At 36.0% G+C, this 20991-nt stretch overlaps 3 protein-coding genes, 1 long non-coding RNA gene and 3 pseudogenes across 8 annotated transcripts; all 7 read right to left on the bottom strand.

Moving 5' to 3' along the window:
- Positions 1-1086: 1086 nt before the first annotated feature.
- On the bottom strand, positions 1087-2899 carry LOC104752119 (uncharacterized). Its single transcript, XR_015585443.1, has 2 exons — positions 2747-2899; positions 1087-2371 (listed from the first exon to the last, which is right to left on the bottom strand). It is a non-coding gene; the product is annotated as an uncharacterized LOC104752119 (long non-coding RNA).
- Positions 2900-5210: 2311 nt separating this feature from the next.
- LOC104753974 (F-box/kelch-repeat protein At1g64840 pseudogene) lies at positions 5211-7510 on the bottom strand (annotated as a pseudogene). Its single transcript, XR_015584712.1, has 2 exons — positions 7234-7510; positions 5211-6582 (listed from the first exon to the last, which is right to left on the bottom strand). The product of XR_015584712.1 is annotated as an F-box/kelch-repeat protein At1g64840 pseudogene (transcript).
- A 734-nt stretch (positions 7511-8244) lies between these two features.
- LOC104753973 (F-box/kelch-repeat protein At1g64840 pseudogene) lies at positions 8245-9408 on the bottom strand (annotated as a pseudogene).
- A 1682-nt stretch (positions 9409-11090) lies between these two features.
- LOC104752118 (F-box/kelch-repeat protein At1g64840-like) lies at positions 11091-12947 on the bottom strand. Of its 2 annotated transcripts, XM_010474187.3 has the most exons (3): positions 12896-12947; positions 12745-12813; positions 11091-12506 (listed from the first exon to the last, which is right to left on the bottom strand). In XM_010474187.3, exons 2-3 carry the CDS (start codon positions 12793-12795, stop codon positions 11349-11351), a joined length of 1209 nt encoding a protein of 402 aa, XP_010472489.1. In that variant the 5' UTR covers positions 12796-12813; positions 12896-12947; the 3' UTR covers positions 11091-11348. The 2 variants fall into 2 exon arrangements, with proteins under 2 accessions (XP_010472489.1, XP_087348025.1); XM_087491899.1 differs by lacking the exon at positions 12896-12947 and having other exon boundaries at positions 12745-12885.
- Positions 12948-13087: 140 nt separating this feature from the next.
- LOC104752117 (B3 domain-containing protein REM14-like) lies at positions 13088-14881 on the bottom strand. The gene is made up of 5 exons (XM_010474186.3): positions 14763-14881; positions 14380-14656; positions 14183-14304; positions 13651-14100; positions 13088-13568 (listed from the first exon to the last, which is right to left on the bottom strand). The coding sequence occupies exons 1-5, from the start codon at positions 14814-14816 to the stop codon at positions 13305-13307; spliced, it is 1167 nt and encodes a 388-aa protein (XP_010472488.2). The 5' UTR covers positions 14817-14881; the 3' UTR covers positions 13088-13304.
- A 421-nt stretch (positions 14882-15302) lies between these two features.
- On the bottom strand, positions 15303-16980 carry LOC104753970 (F-box/kelch-repeat protein At1g64840 pseudogene; annotated as a pseudogene). The gene is made up of 2 exons (XR_015583685.1): positions 16858-16980; positions 15303-16649 (listed from the first exon to the last, which is right to left on the bottom strand). The product of XR_015583685.1 is annotated as an F-box/kelch-repeat protein At1g64840 pseudogene (transcript).
- Positions 16981-17456: 476 nt separating this feature from the next.
- LOC104752115 (F-box/kelch-repeat protein At1g64840-like) lies at positions 17457-19416 on the bottom strand. Of its 2 annotated transcripts, XM_010474185.3 has the most exons (4): positions 19311-19416; positions 19155-19220; positions 18843-18956; positions 17457-18748 (listed from the first exon to the last, which is right to left on the bottom strand). In XM_010474185.3, exons 2-4 carry the CDS (start codon positions 19188-19190, stop codon positions 17591-17593), a joined length of 1308 nt encoding a protein of 435 aa, XP_010472487.1. In that variant the 5' UTR covers positions 19191-19220; positions 19311-19416; the 3' UTR covers positions 17457-17590. The 2 variants fall into 2 exon arrangements, with proteins under 2 accessions (XP_010472487.1, XP_010472486.1); XM_010474184.2 differs by lacking the exon at positions 19311-19416 and having other exon boundaries at positions 19155-19301.
- Between the last annotated feature and the right edge of the window lie 1575 nt (positions 19417-20991).

Raw genomic sequence — 20991 nt, 5'->3', positions numbered from 1 at the left:
CTCGTTGTAGTTAAAAAATGCAATGGTTCTCGATTAGGTAGTGTTGGATCCGCCTAGTGTTCCAGGGTTGTACTTGATCAACCATTACATTTGCTTTTGATCCAAGTCTATAAAGGTGAATGTAATGTGTCTTGTTAATGAAAAGTTGATGTTTGAGCCAAAAAAAAAAAAAAAAGAACATGTGATGTTTGAGATATTGAGAAAGATCCAACAGAAGATGGAGCAAGAGAAGGCGAAAAGACTATAAGAGTCCACACAAAAAAGACAAGGAGTCCAATGTGATTTCGTGTAACTAGGGTTCTTAGCGAGTTGAAATTCATATTACCATGTAATGAGAATTTAGAGAGTAACTTCGAGACAAACAACTCTCCCCTCTTCAATCTTATGAAATTTATCAAATCTAATATTATTTGCTCTTGATGACAAACCTTACGTTCTTTCCTTTTCTCTTTTAGTTTGCATTTGAATTGATCATGAGCTATCTAATCTCTTAGTTTACTTATCAATCTTAATTAGTAAGCTCATGTGAGCGGCCTAATTAAATTATCTTGCTTTGGATTTACTCACAAAAACAAGAAGCCGCTTCGAAGGAAAACCTATCATTGTTTGTAATTTCAGGCCAGGTCAACCTAACTACATAACTGAGGATGTCTCAGAGAAAGCTATATCAAGGGACACCATAACTATTTTCTGAAGAATCTCTAATACACGAGGTTTCTCACACCACCATTGTCACAGAGTTGTAGAGGAAAAGCCCAGTGTTTCTACAGCTCGTCGTTCAAGCTTGACCTTGAAAGATATTATGATTAGATCAATACAAGGATAACTTAGATGTAAGAAGTTGAAAACTGAGGATGCCTACAAGGTGATTATCAACAGCATTTCGTGGAGAAAGAGAACTAAGAAAAAGGTGCAAGTCACAGGCACTGATACAAATGGCAAAGGAAGGATAAGAACGAATGTTCACCTCTTGTAGTCCAGAGGAAGGATAAAAAGTCTCTTGCCGCGGAGACTGCAACAAGTGAGTTACCTAGGATTCAAAGACTAAAAGAATCATTGGTCATTCATGAGACAACCATTTCCATAGATACGTAACATGGCTAGTGGTCATTGATCATGATGATAGTCTAAAACAAAAACATAAAAAAAAAAATGACATGAGAAGCACAAGATCTATTGTACCAAATTATTATGTGATAAGTTTGTTTTGACTTATATAAAAAAAAATAGATGTCTAAGGTATCCAAAGCAAGACGTATGACTTAGGACTCTGCCCAGATATGTGTTGGGGATCACACAAATCTCTCTTGAGAATCTCTTAGGGTCTTCTTCCATATATTTGTTCAAAGACTTATGGCTGAGCACTCACCCCAGATATTTGTTTTGACTAATAAGGAGAAAATAAAGAAATCGATGTCTCAGTTGTATTGCTTGGTCGATTGGTGAACAAAATTGATTTTGCAGTCACACCACAACCATCAGGAAGTTTCTTAACCGAGCAAGAGACACTAGCCAGTTGTCCAATGACCAACACATGGTCTCCCAAATAAGTGACCTCAACCCATCTACCAGCCTCCTCATCTAGCTTACTTACTAGGGAAGTTGCCTCAACCAGGAAAAGTTCATCATCGCCAGATGGAATCAGATAGTCTAGTGTCTTGTAAGGTGAGGGCATCAGGTTCTTAACTTCCAGAGAATAAGGATCAATGGAGACAATTTTTCCGGTAAAAAAGACTGCATAAAATCTACCTCTAAAAGTGACTAAATCCGTGCATGGATAATCCGGGATGTTCATAAGCCGCTTCCACCTCATTTCCGTACTTGATAACACCAACAAGACTTTAAAGTAGTTGACGAGCACAACGAATTCTTCTCCTCCTCCTTCCTTGGTTAGCGGAAGACAAGCTACGCCTCTGTAATATGTATTACATTCTTTAGGATCAGCCAACCATTCTGTACTGGTGTTGCCACATAGGGAGTATCTCGCAGTCGCGCAAGCTAACCAAGGATTGATAAGAACCTGGGATCTTCACTTTCACTGAGAACTGACTAGCAGATGGAAACTCCTCTGACTCATCTCGAACTAATCCTCCCAACATATACTTAGAAGCATACGTAAGAGATTTGACTCTTAAAAGAGACAAAGGGACCTTCTCGAGGGTGCACAAGTCTTTGCTTTTGAAAGGATAATCGGCGAAAGCGGGAAGAGAGTAACGTGTGCATAATAAACAAGAAGGAAAGGGGAATGAGGATCGCCACGAGCTGCAAACAGACCGAGCATGAATAACGTCGATAAAGTCCTCTAGTTTCTCGGAGATAATGTGCAAGAGAACTTCAGGGAGAAGAGATCAGTCTGATGACATCTTGAAACCTGATTATAAAAGGATAACAAAAAAAATTAAAATCAGTTATCATGAGTACTAAGATATAAGATCTTTTTAGAATAACCCCCATACATATACACCAAACAACATCTGATACCAAATCAAATTTACAAATAGATTATTCATATGGAGAAAAACAGTTCGTACACAATCCAGGAGACGGAAAAAATGAAGCTTTTAGGGTTTATTAGGGAATTGTAAACAAACATGCATGAACCGAGAAAATATCTTGCATAACAAATCAACTGTTCCGTATTAAGGCGGACGACAAGAATAACAAATATTAAAAATAGAGAATCGAATCGTATCCAATTCCAGAATTCGATTAAAAAAAAAATTGTTCTTCCTTTTCCCTTTCTTACCAAAAATCTGGATTAGTGTTGATGAAACCCTAAACACGTCGCACAAATTCACTGGAAGGAGCCATTCTTGGGGAATTTTTCTGATTCGCGATTGATATAAAATGAAATCTTCTTCTTGATCTGTTTTTTTTTTTTATAATAAAAAATGTATTTATTTATTTATGACATTAATGATCAATGTATATAATCTTCAACTAAGATGGCACGAGTCAACATTTTTAAAAAAATTTATAGTAAGAAAAATTATTTAAAAAAATATATATTTTGTTTGAGATAATATTTATTTTTAATTGTTATGTAAATCTATTAGTCTATTTGAATACTAATTATTATAAAATATTATAGTATTTTATTTTTGACGCATTATTACAGTTTTATATTATTTATTTGTTGTATTTACATCATTATTTTGTGAAATAAAAAATAGTAATTTTAATATTATAATTGTGAGAAAATAAAAATTATTAATTTCTCATCTATATAAATTTAGTTTTGCCAACCCAAAATGGAAATTAAAACACACATTTTCATATATATCACACACAATTCAAATCGCAGCATATCCAGAAAAATATGCATTTTATTAATTATAAGTATTATATGAAAATTCCAAACAATTTGTAAATAAAATAAAATGATAGGAGAATCATAATTTAAAATCTTAACAAAATCTTCGAAGTTAGTTATTAAAAATAATTGTATTGTATTCTTGGATATATATAAAATCTTAGTTTTTAAAATTCTGATTGGTTTATATATTTTTCAAAAAAATAATTAGTAATCTCGTCCATAATTTATTAGAGAGAAATTTTTTTTTTTTAGATTCTTTAGATTTTTTAATATTTGATCTGTGAGTGTTTTTTATTTTTAATTAAGTATATTTATTTAAATTAGTTAAATAAGCTTAATTAATTTTTTCTAATGGCAATTGAATATAATTTTTTACACATTTTAAGGTTAGTTTTATATTTATACTTCTCAATTAATATAGTAGGATATAAATTTTTTTTTCATGTAACATTTGTTTAGAATATCTTAATGAATATTTTAAAAAGATTGCTTAAATTAACAGAATAACTAATTCAAACTTCAGTTTTATAAGCATCCCCACATTCCATTCAACTTTGCTACATTCCTAAACTAAAAGAAATAAACAACAAAAATGTTTAGTTGAGTTAACATTTGATTGGTAACAATGTTAAGTTACCACTAAATTAAGTTGAATTATGGACTTCACTTACAGATTATTCAAAAATGATACCAATCAACAACAAAATTAAAATTTGGAAGTTGAGTTTGAGTTATTATGATTGACTTACAATTTTGAGTTTATATCAAAATAATCAATAAAATAATTTTTACTGTTTTTATTTTATTTAATAACTTCTTTAATTAGTATATATTTTTTTTGATAATCCAGGAGTGATCCTAAAAGCTTTCTAGGCCCAAAAACTAATCTCGGCCGAAGGAAACCATGTTAAATTTCGAACCCCGCCAATGCTACTCGAACCCAGGTGACGGGACTTTTCTCCTTTTTCTTTGATTAGTTATTTTCAATTTCTTATATTTTGCCAAAATTATTATTTTTATTATTATTTGAAAATGAAAATAGGCATCAATCTAAATATGATATGATTATAAATATTATGGAATGCATATAGTTTAATTTTTTAACTTGCAATGTAACAATTAATTTTAGTTAACTTTTTGTATATTAAAATTATTTTCTTATTTATATATTTTATTTTTAGTAATTTTATTAAATGTATTCACTAACACTTTTTAATAATTATAATCAAATAATACATACCACAACATCTACCACAAATATGTCACCAGTAAATAATTTTGGTAAAATTAATAACTTATATTTTTACAACAATTCATTACATGGAACAGTTGTTTTTAACACATAATATTTACTACAAATTACATCAAATTATAATTTTCTCAACTTATGTTACCGATCAAAGTCAAAACAAAACTCAAACTAACAACTCTACTGTTACATTTTGCCTTTTTCAGACAGTTTAAACATGGAGAATTCCAAATTCTTACCCATGAACTACGCCACTTAAGCACCACTATATTAAACCAGAATGTAACCATTGTCGAATAATAAAAGCAGTCTACAGCGGAGGAGAGGCTCAAAACAAAGTCAGAAGCAAGAATATATAGAAAGCTGTCTGAAGGGTGTCTCGCATAGTGGAGGTCCTGGAGGACGTGAAAGCTAATCTTGGACAAGTTTGAAAAGAACCCAACAGAGCTCCTTTATTTATACAACAAAATTGAATTCTGAGGCTCTGGTTATGTTCAGAATTTCCATCGTGTCCTTTCAAAATCCAACTCAGTTGGTAAAGCTGTCAAACAAAACAACAATCCTCAACAAATCTTCCTTGGCTAGCTATAGTAGACAAACATGACCAGATCATACCAAGAACGCAGCCAAACATAGCTTTGAGAGTTCATGAGAGAACCATTTCCATAGACATAGCTGTCCGGTATTGAGAAAGTGTTAGTTAGAACAAAAACTACAACTAAAACTGAAATACAAGTTATCTAGTTTTCAGCATACCGTGGTGACACAAAATACACACACACACTTCAGAACAGAACAACAAAGATCACAAAAGCTAATATATACAAAAACCAACAGTAAGTCTCAGGCATCCAAAGCGAGATTTTCAGAATGGTCTTCAACGCGGAGAGCCAGCGCCGGAGATTTGCTGAGGATCGTCACACGTTTCTCTCTTGAGAGTCTCCAAATATTGAGGTCGTCTTCTGCCCTTACAGTATGTACTCCATATTTGTAGGCAAAAGTTACATTGCCTTCATTGGTAAACAAAATTGAGTTCCCAGTCAGACCACAACCATCAGGAAACTCCTTAGCAGAGCAGCAGACATTTCCAAAGCGTTCAGGAAACAACACACGGTCTCCCAGATCACTGACAACAACCCATACACCAGCCTCCTCATCTAGCCTACTTACTCTACATGTGAACCGATTAAAATCTAGTTCATCAGCATCAGGAATCGGGTCGAAATTCTCAACCAGGAAAAGCTCATCATCATTACCAGATGGAATCAGATAATTGATTGAGCGCAGAGGCTGTGAAGGCATCAAGGGAGTCACTTCCAGCGAGTAAGGATCGATAACGACAATTATTCCGGTTAAAAAAACAGCATAGAACCGGCCTCTGTAAGTGACTAAATCCGTGCATTGATAGTTTGGGACATTCGTTAGCCGCTTCCACCTCATCTCGACACTTGCTAACACCAACAAAACTTTAGCGTAGTTGAGTAGCACAACAAATTCTCCGTCCTTGTTTAGCGGAAGGAAAGCCACACCTCTGTAATATCTTATCCATCTCTCAGGATCCCAACCGATCATTCTGTACTGATAGCCCAGTGGGAGAATTTGATAGTCGAGAATCTTCATCAAGGTTGGATCAGATCCTCGGAACTTCACTTTCACTGTACATTGAAGAGGAGATGGAAGCTCCAAATGATGATCATCTCGGCCTATTCCTCCCAGGGTATACTCACACGGTAACGCAGCAGAAGCAACAGGAGCTCGGAGTCTAAAGAGGAACAAAGGGACCTTCTCGAGGGTGCACAAGTCTTTGCTTTCTATAGGGAAGTCGGCGAACGAGGGAAGAGAATAACTTGGCGGTACCAGGCAAGAAGGAAAGGGAAATACGGATCGCCATGTGCGGCAAACAGAACGAGCATGAACGACATCGAAGCAGTAAGCCGCCAGTTTCTTGGAGATAAGTGGAAGTAGCTCCTCCGGGAGCTGAGACCAGTCGGGCTTCATGGATGACATCTTCTTTCTCCTTACAAGTTTACGAAATTGTAAGCAAACATGAACAGAAAAGATTTATTATAGCAGAAACCCTTCCCCCAGTGCCGGATTAGATAGGGGGACTAGAGGTGCCACCGACCCGGGTTCATAGATTAAATGACAAATAATGGAAGATCAAGGAGCACGAAAAAACAAATAATGCAATATAAAAGGATACAAAAAAGAAATAATGCAAGATAAATAGACAAAAACAAAATTTGTAACACAAAAATAATTCATTAAAAGATGTTTTAACAATTTATTTTTACGAGTCCCTAACCAAAATTTTTTTTTATCTTCTATAATCCTCAATTGACTCCAACCTAGAATGAAAATAAATTTTTATAATCTTATCAAGTGTTTATATATTATCAAAATGAATTTTAACATATAACAGAGGTTAAAAAAAAATTTGGTCTTTCATTCAAAAAAAATTGCCCAGGGCCCCTTAAAACCTTGAGCCGGTGAAGGCTTCACCACTAGCACTACACCATCAGAATTAAGAACAGGTATATAAAAAGTGGCAGTTTTTGAAGCAATTAATAAAGAACCCCAACAGATTTTTTCTAAAGCCTATAGCCAAATTTAAGTGGGCTTTGCTATCTTCGATTTCAATCAGGGGGAACTCAAAACAGAAACATACCTGTCGTAGTTGAAAGACTTATGAAAAGTGAAACCTAAGGATCAAGAAGAAATTACTCGATTACAGGCGAGAGATTTGAGTGTGGGATAACTTTTTACTGTTTTTACTTTTTAGGGTTGAGTAGATTTCGACTTTGGATAATGATAAATGATGAAGAATTTGGAAACGACGTCATTTCCGGGTAGATAAGAAAGAACTGTGTCGGTTTCATTCTTTTTTTTTTTTTTTTTTTTCACTTTCGGACATCATTTTTATCGGTAATGTAACAATATCCCACATCGTTTTGAGTTCTTAAACTAGTTTATAAAATAATTATAGTTGCACATTCTTACAAACTGTAAATGGGCTTGTTTAGAAGCCCAATTTTTTAACATTAAAAGGGGTAAAGAAATTAGTTCAATAGATTAGTCAGCCGATCAAAATGGTTGTCCGATAGGAAAAATCGTGGTGGAATCTTACTTCTAGGCTCAAAAACTTTGGCTCCAAGGCACAAATAATGAAAATTATATACCTGTAGCTGATTTCATCTCTTCTGTGGGCTCAACAACTTTGGCTCCAAGGCACAAATAAGAGATAGACATGGCCCATTTTTCTATCCAGCAATATACAGTACAGTCTTTTAAGGTTGTAGCTATGGATCAGAGGCCAATTATGCATCTGTTTCAGTTTTGAGAATAAGCAGTTCAAATTTCAATATGATTTTGGGAAGAAAACATACTTCTTTTTTAAACCCTTTTGCGTTAATGAAAAACTTAGGTCTCTAACTGACACGTGACCAAGAACACAGCTTTGAGAGTTCATGAAACAATTATATTTCCACAGACATATGGCTGTGTGGTGTTTATACAAGAGTTAAATATCAATTACCAAGTGAAAAAAGAAAAAGAAAAAAAACTCTAGAACAATGGGCAACAACAGAGATCACTGTTATATCTATTATCTATACCTATAATTAAAGTTAAGTTTGTTTGTGATCTAATAAAGACAAAAAAAACTAACCAACAGAATGACTCAAGCATCCAAAATGAGATTCTCAACTTGGAGAGCCAAAACTGGATCTGTATTGAAGATCATCACACGATTCTCCCTTGTGGTTCTCCAACAATCGAGATCGTCTTCCCCTGTTCCAGTATGTACTCCATATTTGTAGGGAAAGGTTGGTTCATTGGTGAACACAATTGAGTTCCCACTCAAACCACAACCACCAGGAAGCTCCTTACCTGAGCAGCAGACATTTCCAAAGTGTCCAATAAACAACAGACGGTCTCCCAGATCTCTCACCTCAACCCATTTACTACACTCCTCATCTAGCCTACTCACTCTACAAGTGAACCGGCTAAAATCTATTTCTTCAAACATTGGGATGGTTACCTCAACCAGGAAAAGTTCATCATCCCCAGATGCAACTAGATAGTTTAGTGGCTTCGGAGGTGAAGGCATCAAGAGAGTCACCTCCAGGGAATAAGGATCGATGATGAAAGTACTTCTGGCAAGAAACGATGCATAAAACCTACCTCTAAAAGTGCCTAAATCCGAGCATACAGTACCAGCTGGGACGTTCTCAAGCCGCTTCCACTTCATTTCAGCACTTGTTAACACCAGCAAAACATTAGTGTAGTTGAGGATCACAACGAACTCTCCTCTTCTTCCCTCCTTGTTTAGCGGAAGAAAAGCCACGCCTCTATAACCTTTAGGTTCCCAACCGATCAATCTGTACTGATGGCCTAGAGGGAGGATCTGGCACTCGACCATGTTCATTAGAGCTGGATCATATCCTTGGATCTGCACTTTCACTGAACATTGAAGAGGAGATGGAAGATCCAAATGATGATCATCTCGGCCTATTCCTCCCAGAAAATACTCAGAAGCCAACGACGAATTAGCAGCAATGGTTGGAGCTCGGGGTCTAAAGAGGAACAAAGGGACCTTCTCGAGGGTGCACAAGTCTTTGCTTTCGAGTGTGACTTCGTCGAATGTGGGAAGAGAGTAACTTGGGCGTAACAAGGAAGATGGAAAAGGAAATGTGGATCGCCACGAGTTGCAAACAGAGCGAGCATGAAATACATCGAAACAGTCCTCCACATATTTGGAGACAATTTGAAGTAACTCCTCCGGTAAAAGAGACCAGTTTGGCAGCATTGATGATGATGATGATGTCTTCTTTCTCGTTGCCATGGTTGTGTGATTTCGAAATCTGAAAAAAAAAAAAAAAAACAATTCAAGGGTTCAGGAACTTGTAAACGAACGTGGCCACTGACCAGAGATGATCGATCACTTATAACTAGATGAAAACTGATACGCATTGACTAAACTCTTGGTTTCTACACATACTACAAGAACATGATTAACCTACAAACAATGAAAACAGTTCCAATTACGTTTACTTACCAAAATGCTAAAGAGTCACACAAGTTCGTTTACAAAATTGTCAGTTTTATAATTTAGGAAGGAGCCGTTGAGGAGGGAGAGCGGTTCTTCTGTTGATTTCCACTTTCTTGACTTCCGCTAACAAATGATTGACGAGGTCAAAAATATTTTTTTTTTAACTCTTTTATCTAACATTCACATTTCTTTTCACTTGAAAAAAAAAAATCTACTTCAAGAAACCCATGAATAGGAAGAAAAATTAAATTTGAAGAAAATAGAGTACTAATAATATATATAATAAAAAGACAAATGACAAGTACTCAAGAAGTTAATGATATGAAGAAGCAAAATATGTTATCCAATTTTTTTTGGATAAAAGGAGTCCAAAAAAATTGTATGAATGAAAAGGGTCTGTATTTTTATATGAAATAGAGTTCAAGTTTTTAATTTTTTTTTAAACGAAAAAGAGACCCATAAAACAGTACTAGTTTTTATTTTTATCAAAATAAATGAAATTTTTTATGATTTTCATATATTAGAAGGTGTCTTGTTTCAAAATTTTGCCTATAGACCCAATGTCTGAGCCGGCACCACGACTACTGAATAAAAAACTAAACAAATCATTGAATGATCATTTGTCGTCTATGCTTATGATTGTGCTTCTATAAGACTATTAGATTAAATAAATAAAGGCTTTTTGACATGGAAATATTATAAGATTAAGATTATGGTGATGGAAAACTAACCAGTATAATAAGCTGACGTTATAAGGTATAAGAGTTACTGTCACAAATCGGTTCGGGAATGCCGAAGATGAAACTTTTGATCGTCACGGATGAATTAATCTAAATCAACACAAAGAAAGAAAGAGATTCTCTTTTGTGTAAAACTTAAAACTAAATAACAAATAAGAAAAAGCAACAATTACATAAGGAGGTTCAACCTAGCTACCCAAAAAAAAAAATAGCAAGAACTAGAAAATAGAAATTCACCATAAACACACACAGAATGATATAACGAAAAAAAGGAAATATGTCTTTTACGTTCATGCTACTTGATCTGGCACAGAAAATGATATAACATTCAAAATATCAAATGCAGAGTTGCTGCATCATATATGAAAGAACAAGCAAAATGATGTGCTTGTTTTTTTTTTTTTTTTTTTTTTTTTTAAAGAACATGCAAATTACATTCACTATTAAAGTGTTTATAACATCAAACATGGTATTTTGATATATTATGGGTTTGCAGAGATGTGTTTCCATGTGCTAAGTGTGTTCCTTTGCTCATCTAGCTACTCATCTAGTATGGTTTTGAGTGCTAACTGCTAAGCTTTAAACTCTAAATAATGGTGGTTTTGTATTGGAAAGTTATATCTTTGATTTAATAATAATAATTAAAAAAAAACACATGTCTTTGGTATCAAAAGTAAGAGTTTAAAGCTTAGCGCTTAATCCAAAGAGCCAACACCGGAGGAGACAAAAGACAAGTATAAGTGAAAAGACTATTAACCATTTCCATACACACGAGACACGACACGACTGTGTTTTCAATTGGCAAAAGAAATTTAAAACTGACACGAATGTATTACAGTCTTTACCTAAAAGAAACAGAACCAACATATGTCTTAGGTATCCAAAGTAAGATTTAGGAAACAGAACCAACATATGTCTTAGGTATCCAAAGTAAGATTTAGAAACAGAACCAACATATATCTTAGCCAGGTATTCCAAGTAAGATCTTACGGCTTAGTGCTCAACACGAAAAGCCACCACAGGAGGAGATTTGTTAAGAATCTTCACACGATACTCTCTTGATAATCTCCAAAAATTGAGGTCATCTTCCGCGTATTCTGTAGGCACACCATATTTATAAAAGTATATTGCATCACCTGGCCAGTCAGTAAACAACATTGAGTTCCCACTCACACCACAACCATCAGGAAGCTCCTTAGCCGAACAAGTAACATTCCCTTGCTCTCCAATAAACAATACGCGGTCTTCAAAATCGCTGACCACGTCCCATTCACCAGCATCCTCATCTAAACTACTCACTCTGCATGTTAACCGGCTAACCTCTACTACTTCAGCCTGTGGGATGGTTGCCTCAACCAGGAAAAGTTCATCATTGCCAGATTGAACCAGATAATTTATTGAGCTAAAATGATCTGCGGGATTCATGAGAGTCGCTTCCAGAGAATAAGGATCGATAACAAAAATGTCTCCGTTAAGATAGGCTGCATAAAATCTGCCTCTAAAAGTCAATACCTTCTGACATGAAGTATCTGTGATTTTCCCAAGCCGCACCCACCTTGTTTCCTCACTTCTAAACACCACCAAATCATTAGTGAAGTTAAGGATCACAACGAAGTCTTCTCCTCCTCCCTCTTTGTTTAAGGGAAGAAGAGCCACGCCTCGGTAAGGTGATGTCCATGATTCAGGATCCCAACCGATCACTCTGTACTGATGGCCCAAAGAGATGATCTGGCAGTCTAGCATGTTCATCAAGGTTGGATCAGATCCTGGTAACTGCATTCTTACCGAACACTGAAGCGGAGATGGAAGCTCCATATGATCCCTAGAGTTATCTCGGCCTAAATCTCCCAGATAAAACACAGAAGGCGACACGGCAGGAGTTTTGACTCTAAAGAGAAACAAAGGGATCTTCTCGACGGTGCACAAGACTTTGCTTTCATCTGAAAACGTGGGAAGAGAGTAACTTGGACGTAAGAGGCAAGAAGGAAACGGAAACGAGGATCGCCACGAGGTGCAAACAGAGCGAGCATGGACAACATCGAAACAGTATTCCTCGTCCTCCAGATCCTTGGCGATAAGGTGAAGTAGCTCTTGGGGGAGAAGAGACCAGTCTGGCACAGATGGAGATTGACAAGGCTGCTGTTTTGAAACCTAATTCAGAAAAAAAAAAAAATCATTTGTAGGATTAAACGAATACTGTGTTGAGAAAAGACTGAAACATGAAGAGAGATTAGATTTACAGGCATATCAATTACTGAGAACTAAGTTATATATGATTGATTCAATTTCACCATACATACATCTGATAACAAACATGAAAATTAATGGAGAATGAAACAAAAAATGTCCAAGTAGCATAATGGATAGATATGATTGCTTCTGTTCTTACACAATCTAACATAATGGATGATTGCTTCTGTTCCTTTGCGTGTTCTGTCATATTTGCTGCTTTCAATATCTGAAAGAAAGAAAAATAAAAGCTTCTAGGTTTTAGGTCACTAAAAAAAAACATGAACAGAGAATGATTAATCGAATCATACCAAAGGGAGAGAAAGAGTCCGTACTCTCACTCCAAAAAATCACAGAAGTTATAAAAGAATCTCTAAATGTAACCGTCGTTTCAATATGGGAGAATGGGACGGTTTCACAAGTGAACTCTCACGTGTTTCGTTTAATTAATTTCAAGAGACCATTGCAATTCTTAATAGGACGTTACGATATGGGCTGTCATAGACTCATAGACTCTTACTATTATTGGAAAAGAGATTATCGATTATTACAGAACACCTTTAGCATCTAGGTAAAGCATTCATCTAGCTTCTAGTACAACTGAGATATCAAACACAAGCTATAAATTGTACATCACTACTGTGAACCAGAATGTCAAAAGGAGTCTCACTAGTGAAAACATTGATTCATGCAATTCAGTAACCTTTTAGAAACATTGTTTCAGTTGGTCTCTGGCATCACTTTGGAGCAGAACTTAAGAACAGAGCTTTCGTGTGCTTCCCAAATTAGCTCCAACATGACTGATTCTCCTATCTTCACATGGTTAGCATCGCAAAACTCTGTCCAGCCACCAACCAATCGCATTCTCAGATGTTTCTTGTCAAACCTCAGATCCGTAGACCATTTTACGCCATGTTTATCCAAGAAACTCATCTTCTTTGCCTTTATTATGCCACTCACCTTTGTGAAATGTATTGGAAGAGTCTGAGAAAGATTCAAACAACGGAGACAAGGATTAAGAATCAAAAAGGCTGTAAAAAGGAAAGGGCTCAGTGATGAAACTAACCAGTCTAGAACATTTGACGTTGTAACTTGTAAGAGTTAGGGTCACATATCGGTTTTGGGATGCCGAATATGAATCTTTCCGTATCAATGTACCCTTCCTTTCCTTTCTTTGTGAATTTTGTTGTAAGCTTATCCCATCTTGGCTCCTCTCTTCATCACTTTCCTGTTCTGTGGAAAGAGACTCTACTTCATTAGCCTCTGTCTCTTTGGAGGACAAACGTAGAACCAGAGTTCTTCCTCTTTGGATCAGTTTGAAAGTGAAGAAACTTCCAGCTCTAAGTTCATTGGCTTGACAAAATTTTCTCCATCCTCGTTTGATGTAAGCGATTCCGCATGATCTCTTACCTCTCAAATCAACAGTCCATGATCTGCCCTTTTCATTCATCAGAACAACAATCTCTCCACATCTTGTGTCTAGACCATTTTCCCTTACAAAACTTCTTGGAAAATTCTATAAAAACATTACAATACAACATGATTTTGATCTTCGTTCAGACCCTAGCATGATCATTTTTTTGGGGCTCAAATTATACCAGTCTGTCATATAGGAGAGTCGAAGCCGTGATATTAGCCACGAAACAAGAGGGATCTAGTGATGAAGACTCTGGTTCTCTACTTGGATTCTTCCTCACTCTCTTCTTCCTTTGAATCTTCCCTGAAAACGAAGAAACAAATCCAAACTGAGTCTCTTATATATTAGTCATGGACTGTTTTATAGAGACGAACTCACCGAGGTTGTTATGGTCGTTTAAACAAGACACATATTGAATTTCACAACAACTAGGTCCCAACATTGTAACGTGGAAAGCCATGTCGCTCTCTTGTCTGAACACGACAATGTCACCGATTCGAAGATCATGTGCGACTGCAAACTCTTTCCAACCGTCAGTGATTCTCTGCCCATGTATCTTCACTTCCCAAGTTTTCTTTGACGCCTCTGACCTCAGCTCGGCCGTCTTCTGCTCATGTCCTTTTACATTCTTCAAGAGGAAAGCCACAGGAATCGTCTGAGACAACATGCAAAATACAAAACCAAACCCATCTTTCTTAAGAACCTTCTCAGACAGAGACAGATAAAGTAGAAGCAAGAAGAGAGGGAGAAAAAGAGAGTACCAAGTGGCTGTAGAATCCGGGAAGAAGAGGCTTGAAGAAATGTTGACTCGCCATTATCAAAGTCCCTAAATCTCTCAGCCTCTACACTACAATATAATGGAGGAAAGCGTGTAGTGTACAGAACATTTACCACAAGCTCATAGAGCTTTTATGATGAGTTTTTTTTTTTTTTTAAAGAGATCAATTCCCATTGGTGAACTCTCCTTGGAACTCGAGAGCTTTGATTGCTGATTATTATTGTTAATTAAATCAGACTTATATAGTTTATCTCCATATTTATTGTTGACCTTCTTGGTTTCCGAATATCCAAGAAAAAACTCAGAAGGCGACACATCAGCAGGAGCTGAAGCTTCGAACTCTAAAGGTCAACGGAGAAGAAAATTCAAGAGGAAGGAGAAGAATGTTGTTTTGTTGTCGTGGACTAAGATTTGAGAGTTATACACAGCCAAACCCATACATATAGCTTTGAGAGTTCGTGAGACAACCCTTTCCATAAACTTAGCTGTCGGTGTTGAGAAAGTAGTTGGTTAGAACAAAAACTGAAACTGAAATACAACTTATCTCGTATTTAGCATACCGTCTTGACACAAAATTCACACACACTTCAGAACAGAAAATAAAAGATCACAGAAGCTAATTATAAAAAAACCAACGGTATGTCTCAGGTACCCAAAGCGAGATTTTCAGAACGGTCATCAACGCGGAGAGCCACCACCGGAGATGTGCTGAGGATCGTCACACGTTTCTCTCTTGAGAATCTCCAAATATTGAGTTCGTCTTCCGCCCTTCCTGTATGTAGTCCATATTTGTAAGCAAAAGTTACATTGCGGTCATCGGTGAACAAAATAGAGTTCCCAGTCACACCACATCCATCAGGAAGCTCCTTAGCCGAGCAGCAGACATTTCCAAAGTGTCCAAGAAACAACACACGGTCCCCCAAAACGCTGACCACGACCCATTTACCAGCCTCCTCATCTAGCCTACTCACTCTACATGTGAACCGATTAAAATCTATTTCATCAGCAACAGGAACTGGGTAGAAATTCTCAACCAGGAAAAGCTTATCATCTCCAGATGGAATCAGATAATCGCCTGAGAGCAGAGGCTGTGAAGGCATCATGGGAGTCACTTCCAGCGAATAAGGATCGATAACGACAATTTCTCTGGCTTCAAAACTTGCATAGAATCTGCCTCTAAAAGTGACTAAATGCGTGCATAGAGAATCTGGGACATTCTTGAGCGGTTCCCACCTCATTTCAGCACTTATTAACACCAGCAAACCTCTCGAGTATGTGTGTGTGAGAAGCACAACGAATTCTCGTCGGAAGCAAAACCACACTTTTATGATATAATGTCAATTCTTGAGGACCCCAACCGATCACCCTGTACTGATGGCCCAGAGGGATGATCTGACAGTATAGCATATTCATCAAGATTGGCTCAGATTCTGGAATATTCAGTTTCACTGAGCACTGAAGTGGAGATGGAAGAAGCTTCATATGATCATCTGACTCATCTCGACCTATTGCTCCTAGTAAATACACAGAAGGCCACACTACATTAGCGGCAGGAGGAGGAGTTCGGATTCTAAAGAGGAACAAAGGGACCATCTCCAGGGTGCACGAATCTTCGTCTTCGATATGGAAACCAGGGAACGAGGGAAGAGAATAACTTGGGCGTAACAGGCAAGAAGGAAAGGGAAATACGGATCGCCACGTGCGGCAAACAGAACGAGCATGAACGACATCGAAACAGTAATCCTCCAGTTTCTTGGAGATAACTTGCTGTAGCTCATCCGGGAGCTGAGACCAGTCTGGGTACAAAGATGATATCTTCTCTTTCTTTGCCATGTTTGCTTGATTAAGACAGAAACTAACTGCTGCAAATCTGGGAAATTTTTAAACAATTGTAGTGGTTTAGGAATATATAAGATGTATCGCATAACACACTGACACTACACTAACAGTTTTAAGCGCAACAAAAGGAGTCAATTTCGAAGAATTAATAATAGTCTCAAAGAAGCCTAGACACAACAATTACTACAATCTATACCCGATAAAATCAGTTTGTAACTATTGTGAGAGAACGAACATACTATACTCGGATTACGAAGACGAAACCCAAAGGATGGAGAAGAAATTACTCAACTATGACTGTCAGTCAATCCCAGCGAGAGATTTTTTTTTTTTTTTTTAGGGTTCAGTGAATTTGGTAGAGATGTGGAAGAAGAAGAAAAGTAAGATTTTGCCGTCGTTCTCAACTACATAATTTGACTACGATCCTCCGGTTCAAGGTATCGGTTTACATCCGGTTTAATTCCTTTTTTTTTTTTTTTATCAGAACCTTTATTACAATAGCTTGTTTTATTTATTATTTATTAAATGGAAAATTAGATTTGATCAGTGAAGTTTTTTTTAGGCTGTTTTTTGAAACAAAATATCTAATTAGAATTGTTGCCGATCAAAGTTCTTACACCTTGTTCTTAAGTTATCATGAAAGGTGAACCGGAAAGAAAACAAATACTAGGTGAAGTTATCAAAGGTGGTGCAATGTATACTCTTACATGCTTGTAGCTATAAAAGATGGCAAGGGACAGAGCCCATTATGTATCTGCTGCAGGTTTAAAGAACTTTGGTCAATCACATGACCGTGACTGTGTTATACCAAGAGCAGCACCAGGCACACAGCTTCGAGAGTTCATAAGACAACCATTTCAATAATAGAGACAACAATGTTGGGGGAGATAGTTTACAACTAGAAAACATTAAAACTAGAATATCACCATAACAAAAGCCAGCAGACGTTTCTCAGTTATCCAAAGTAAGATTTTACGGATTTTTGTGCTCAATACAAAGGAAAGCCACCATGGGAGATGTTCTGAAGATCGTCACACAAGTCTCTTTTGAGGATCTCCAAAAATTGAGGTCGTCTTCAGCGTTTCCTGTATCTACTCCATATTTATAGCAGTAAGTTGAACCGAATGGTTCATTGGTGAACAACATTGAGTTCTCACTTACACCACAACCATCAGGAAGCTCCCTAGCTGAGCAGCAGCTATTTCCCGGTTGTCCAATTAACAACACACGGCCTCCCAAATCATTAACCACGACCCATTCACCAGCCTCCTCATCTAATCTACTCACTCGACATGCTAACTTGCTAAAGTCTATTACACTACCACGAACAATAATCATCTCAACCAAGAAAAGTTCATCATTGCCAGATGGTACAAGATAGTTCTGTGAGTTCAGACGCTCCGAGGGCACTAGGGGAGTTGCTTCCAGTGTATAAGGATCAATCACGAAAACATCTCCATTAAGAAAGACTGCATAGAACCTGCCTCTAAAAGTGACTATATCTTTGCAGTCAGCTCTTGAGGTTTTCTCAAGCCGCATCCACCTCATATCAGCACTTGTTAACACCAACAGATTATGAGAGTAGCCAATAAGCACAACAAACTCTCCCTCTCCTAGCGGAAGAGAAGCCACGCCTCGGAAACTTGTAGCCAATGATTGAGGATCCCAACCGACCATTCTGTACTGAAACCCCAGAGGGAGAATCTGACAGTCAAGAACGTTCATCAGTGTAGGCTCAGAATCTGGGATGTTCACTTTCACTGAACATTGAAAGGGAGATGGAAGCGCCTTCACTGACTTATCTCGGTTTATTCCTCCCACAAAAAACTCAGAAGGCAACCCAACAGCAGGAGCAAGAACTCTAAAAAGGAACATAGGGAACTTCTCGAGGGTGCAATAACCTTTGCTTTTGCGAGGGAACTTGGAGAAGTAGGGAAGTGAATAACTTGTGCCTAATAGACAAGAAGGAAAAGGGAAGATGGATCGCCACGGGTGGCAAACAGATCGAGCATGAATAACATCGAAACAGTCCTCAAGATTGTCAGAGATAATGTGCAGTAGCTCTTCAGGGAGACGAGACCAGTCTAACTTGGACAATGTTTGCTCTTTAGTTGCAGGTTGTTCTGCAACCTGAATGAAAAATATCAATTTTTTTAAAGATCTGCCAGCAAATTTAGAAAGCAGAGATTCAAATCAAAGAAGGAGAGAAACAAAGAGTTCATACACTATTGGAACTTTGCGGTAGCTCTTCGAGGAGAGGAGAGCAGTCTAGTAGCGATTTGTTCGTTTCCTCTGTTGCAGGTTTTGCCATGTTTTCTGGTTGTTGCGATTTCCTAACCTAAAAGACAAATAATTAAGCTTCTAGAGTTTTAGGAAACATGAACAGTGAGAGATTAGTCCCATAACAGTACCAAACTCATGGTTTGCTATTGAAACAGAGGAATCAAAATCCAATTCAAGAACTAAATCGATAAAAAATATGACAAGGTTTTCGATTTTTTTTTGTAGCAAAGAGGAGAGTAAGAAGAGTGTGTACCCAAATCATGTTTGGTGTCTTCTTTCTCGGTGCCATGTTTTAACTGATTCCTGTAATTTCCGAAATCTGTAAGAAAAAAAAATTGAGCTTGCTAGGGTTTATGATGAACATTGAACTGAGAGAAAATTAAAACTATCAAGAACAAGACTCATGTACCACAACTACGGATTTGAAAAGTTTAGAACCCTAAATGTTTACAAAACCACATTTTTCTAGCTCCAAGTTAGGTGAGTGGAGGGCTTAACATTTTTGAAGTTGGTATGGCTTTTTAGTTTTGTTTATTTAAAAAATTATTTACAACATTAATTCCTAAAAGTTTTCCAAAACTAATATTATTCTACATTTTGTTTTCTAAATATTTTATATTTCATTTCAATTAAAAATATAACAATAATCTATATAAAAATATAAATTATCATATATTTAACCATACATTATGTTATGTTTTGAAGATATTCTATATCTGAATTCTTCGTAAACAAATAAAAAAACAATTTGATTCTCATTTTGTTTTCCAAAATCTGTGAGCTTTGATTCTCAGCGTAAGAAAAATTTCGATTGACAATTATTTAAATATTATAATTAACATATATAAACTTAATAAAATTTTTAATTATTACGAATATGTAAAATTAAATAATTCTAAAATACTATATAATATGGTTATATAGTAGATGAGTTATAAAAAGAACATGTTGAAATTGATAAAATATTATTAAATTTGTGTTAACACGGGTTAAATCCTCATTTAATTATATATCAACATTACTACTATTAGAATATTTGACATAAAATCAAGTTGATTTAACTAAGATTGTATAAAATAATTAAATCATTAGAAAAATATGACTTAATCACAGCTTATAATTACTGATTATGTATTTAGATTCCTTATTTTTTGTTATAATAATTAAAAATCAAAATAGAATCTCAAACACTAAACAAAACAAACTAAATATAACAAACAAATAGTCATGAAGTGTATTGCGGGTTAAAAAAATAATATAAATACTTAGCTGCACAACAACTAGAAAATTTAGTTATTCCTCTATTTACAAAATATTTAATATTTAACAAATAGATACAACATAAGATATAAATTATATGCTTGCGGTGTACCGCGGGTTACAATCTAGTTGGTAATGGTTAGAGAAGAAAGAAAGCAATGGTGACTGTTTTCTTTCATTTTATTTTTATTTTTTATATACTTGTATTTGGCTTTTGGACTTTTAATACAATAACCGATGATGTCTGTTTTGATCAAAAAAGAAAAAGATGGATGTCTGTACTCTGTAGGTTCAGAACTTCACATGGTTTAAGATCCTAATTTCGGTGTTTTGTATTTGGTTTAGGATTAAAATTAGGTTTAAGTGGCGATAGGTGGGCTGCGTTTCAGGCCCAAGTACAGTTACTACAAAACAAAACAAAACAAAACAAAAAGCTCAAATTCAGAATTTCAGAGAATATAAAAACATAGCTAAACTCTGGTATCTAAAAAAAAGGAAATACAACCACAATAACGTTAAAAACAATTTTGGAGAAGCAAAAAGGAAATTGGGAAAAAAAGAATTTGTATGTAAATTGACCGTTAAAACAAATTATATAATCAGAGTTTTGTTTTATTGCTTATATGATTATATAAAATTGTGGAGAAGTGCGGTGTAACGAGTTTCAGATCCTACACAGACGATACTTCTCCTTCCGACCCACTCATTTTTCTGAAGTTCGAAAACTTCGAACCAAACTACATCTATCAATTTGTTCTCAGCCAACTCCACGATCGTGTTATGTCCAAACAATGAAACAAATATCTGATCAGTTTCTTTTCTTTTTTTCT

Source organism: Camelina sativa, chromosome 16, assembly GCF_030686135.1.
Source record: "Camelina sativa cultivar CO46 ecotype springtype chromosome 16, ASM3068613v1".
NCBI classification, from domain to species: domain Eukaryota; kingdom Viridiplantae; phylum Streptophyta; class Magnoliopsida; order Brassicales; family Brassicaceae; genus Camelina; species Camelina sativa.
Note: the sequence above shows the minus strand (reverse complement) of the source record. Positions and strands in the feature narration are given on the sequence as shown.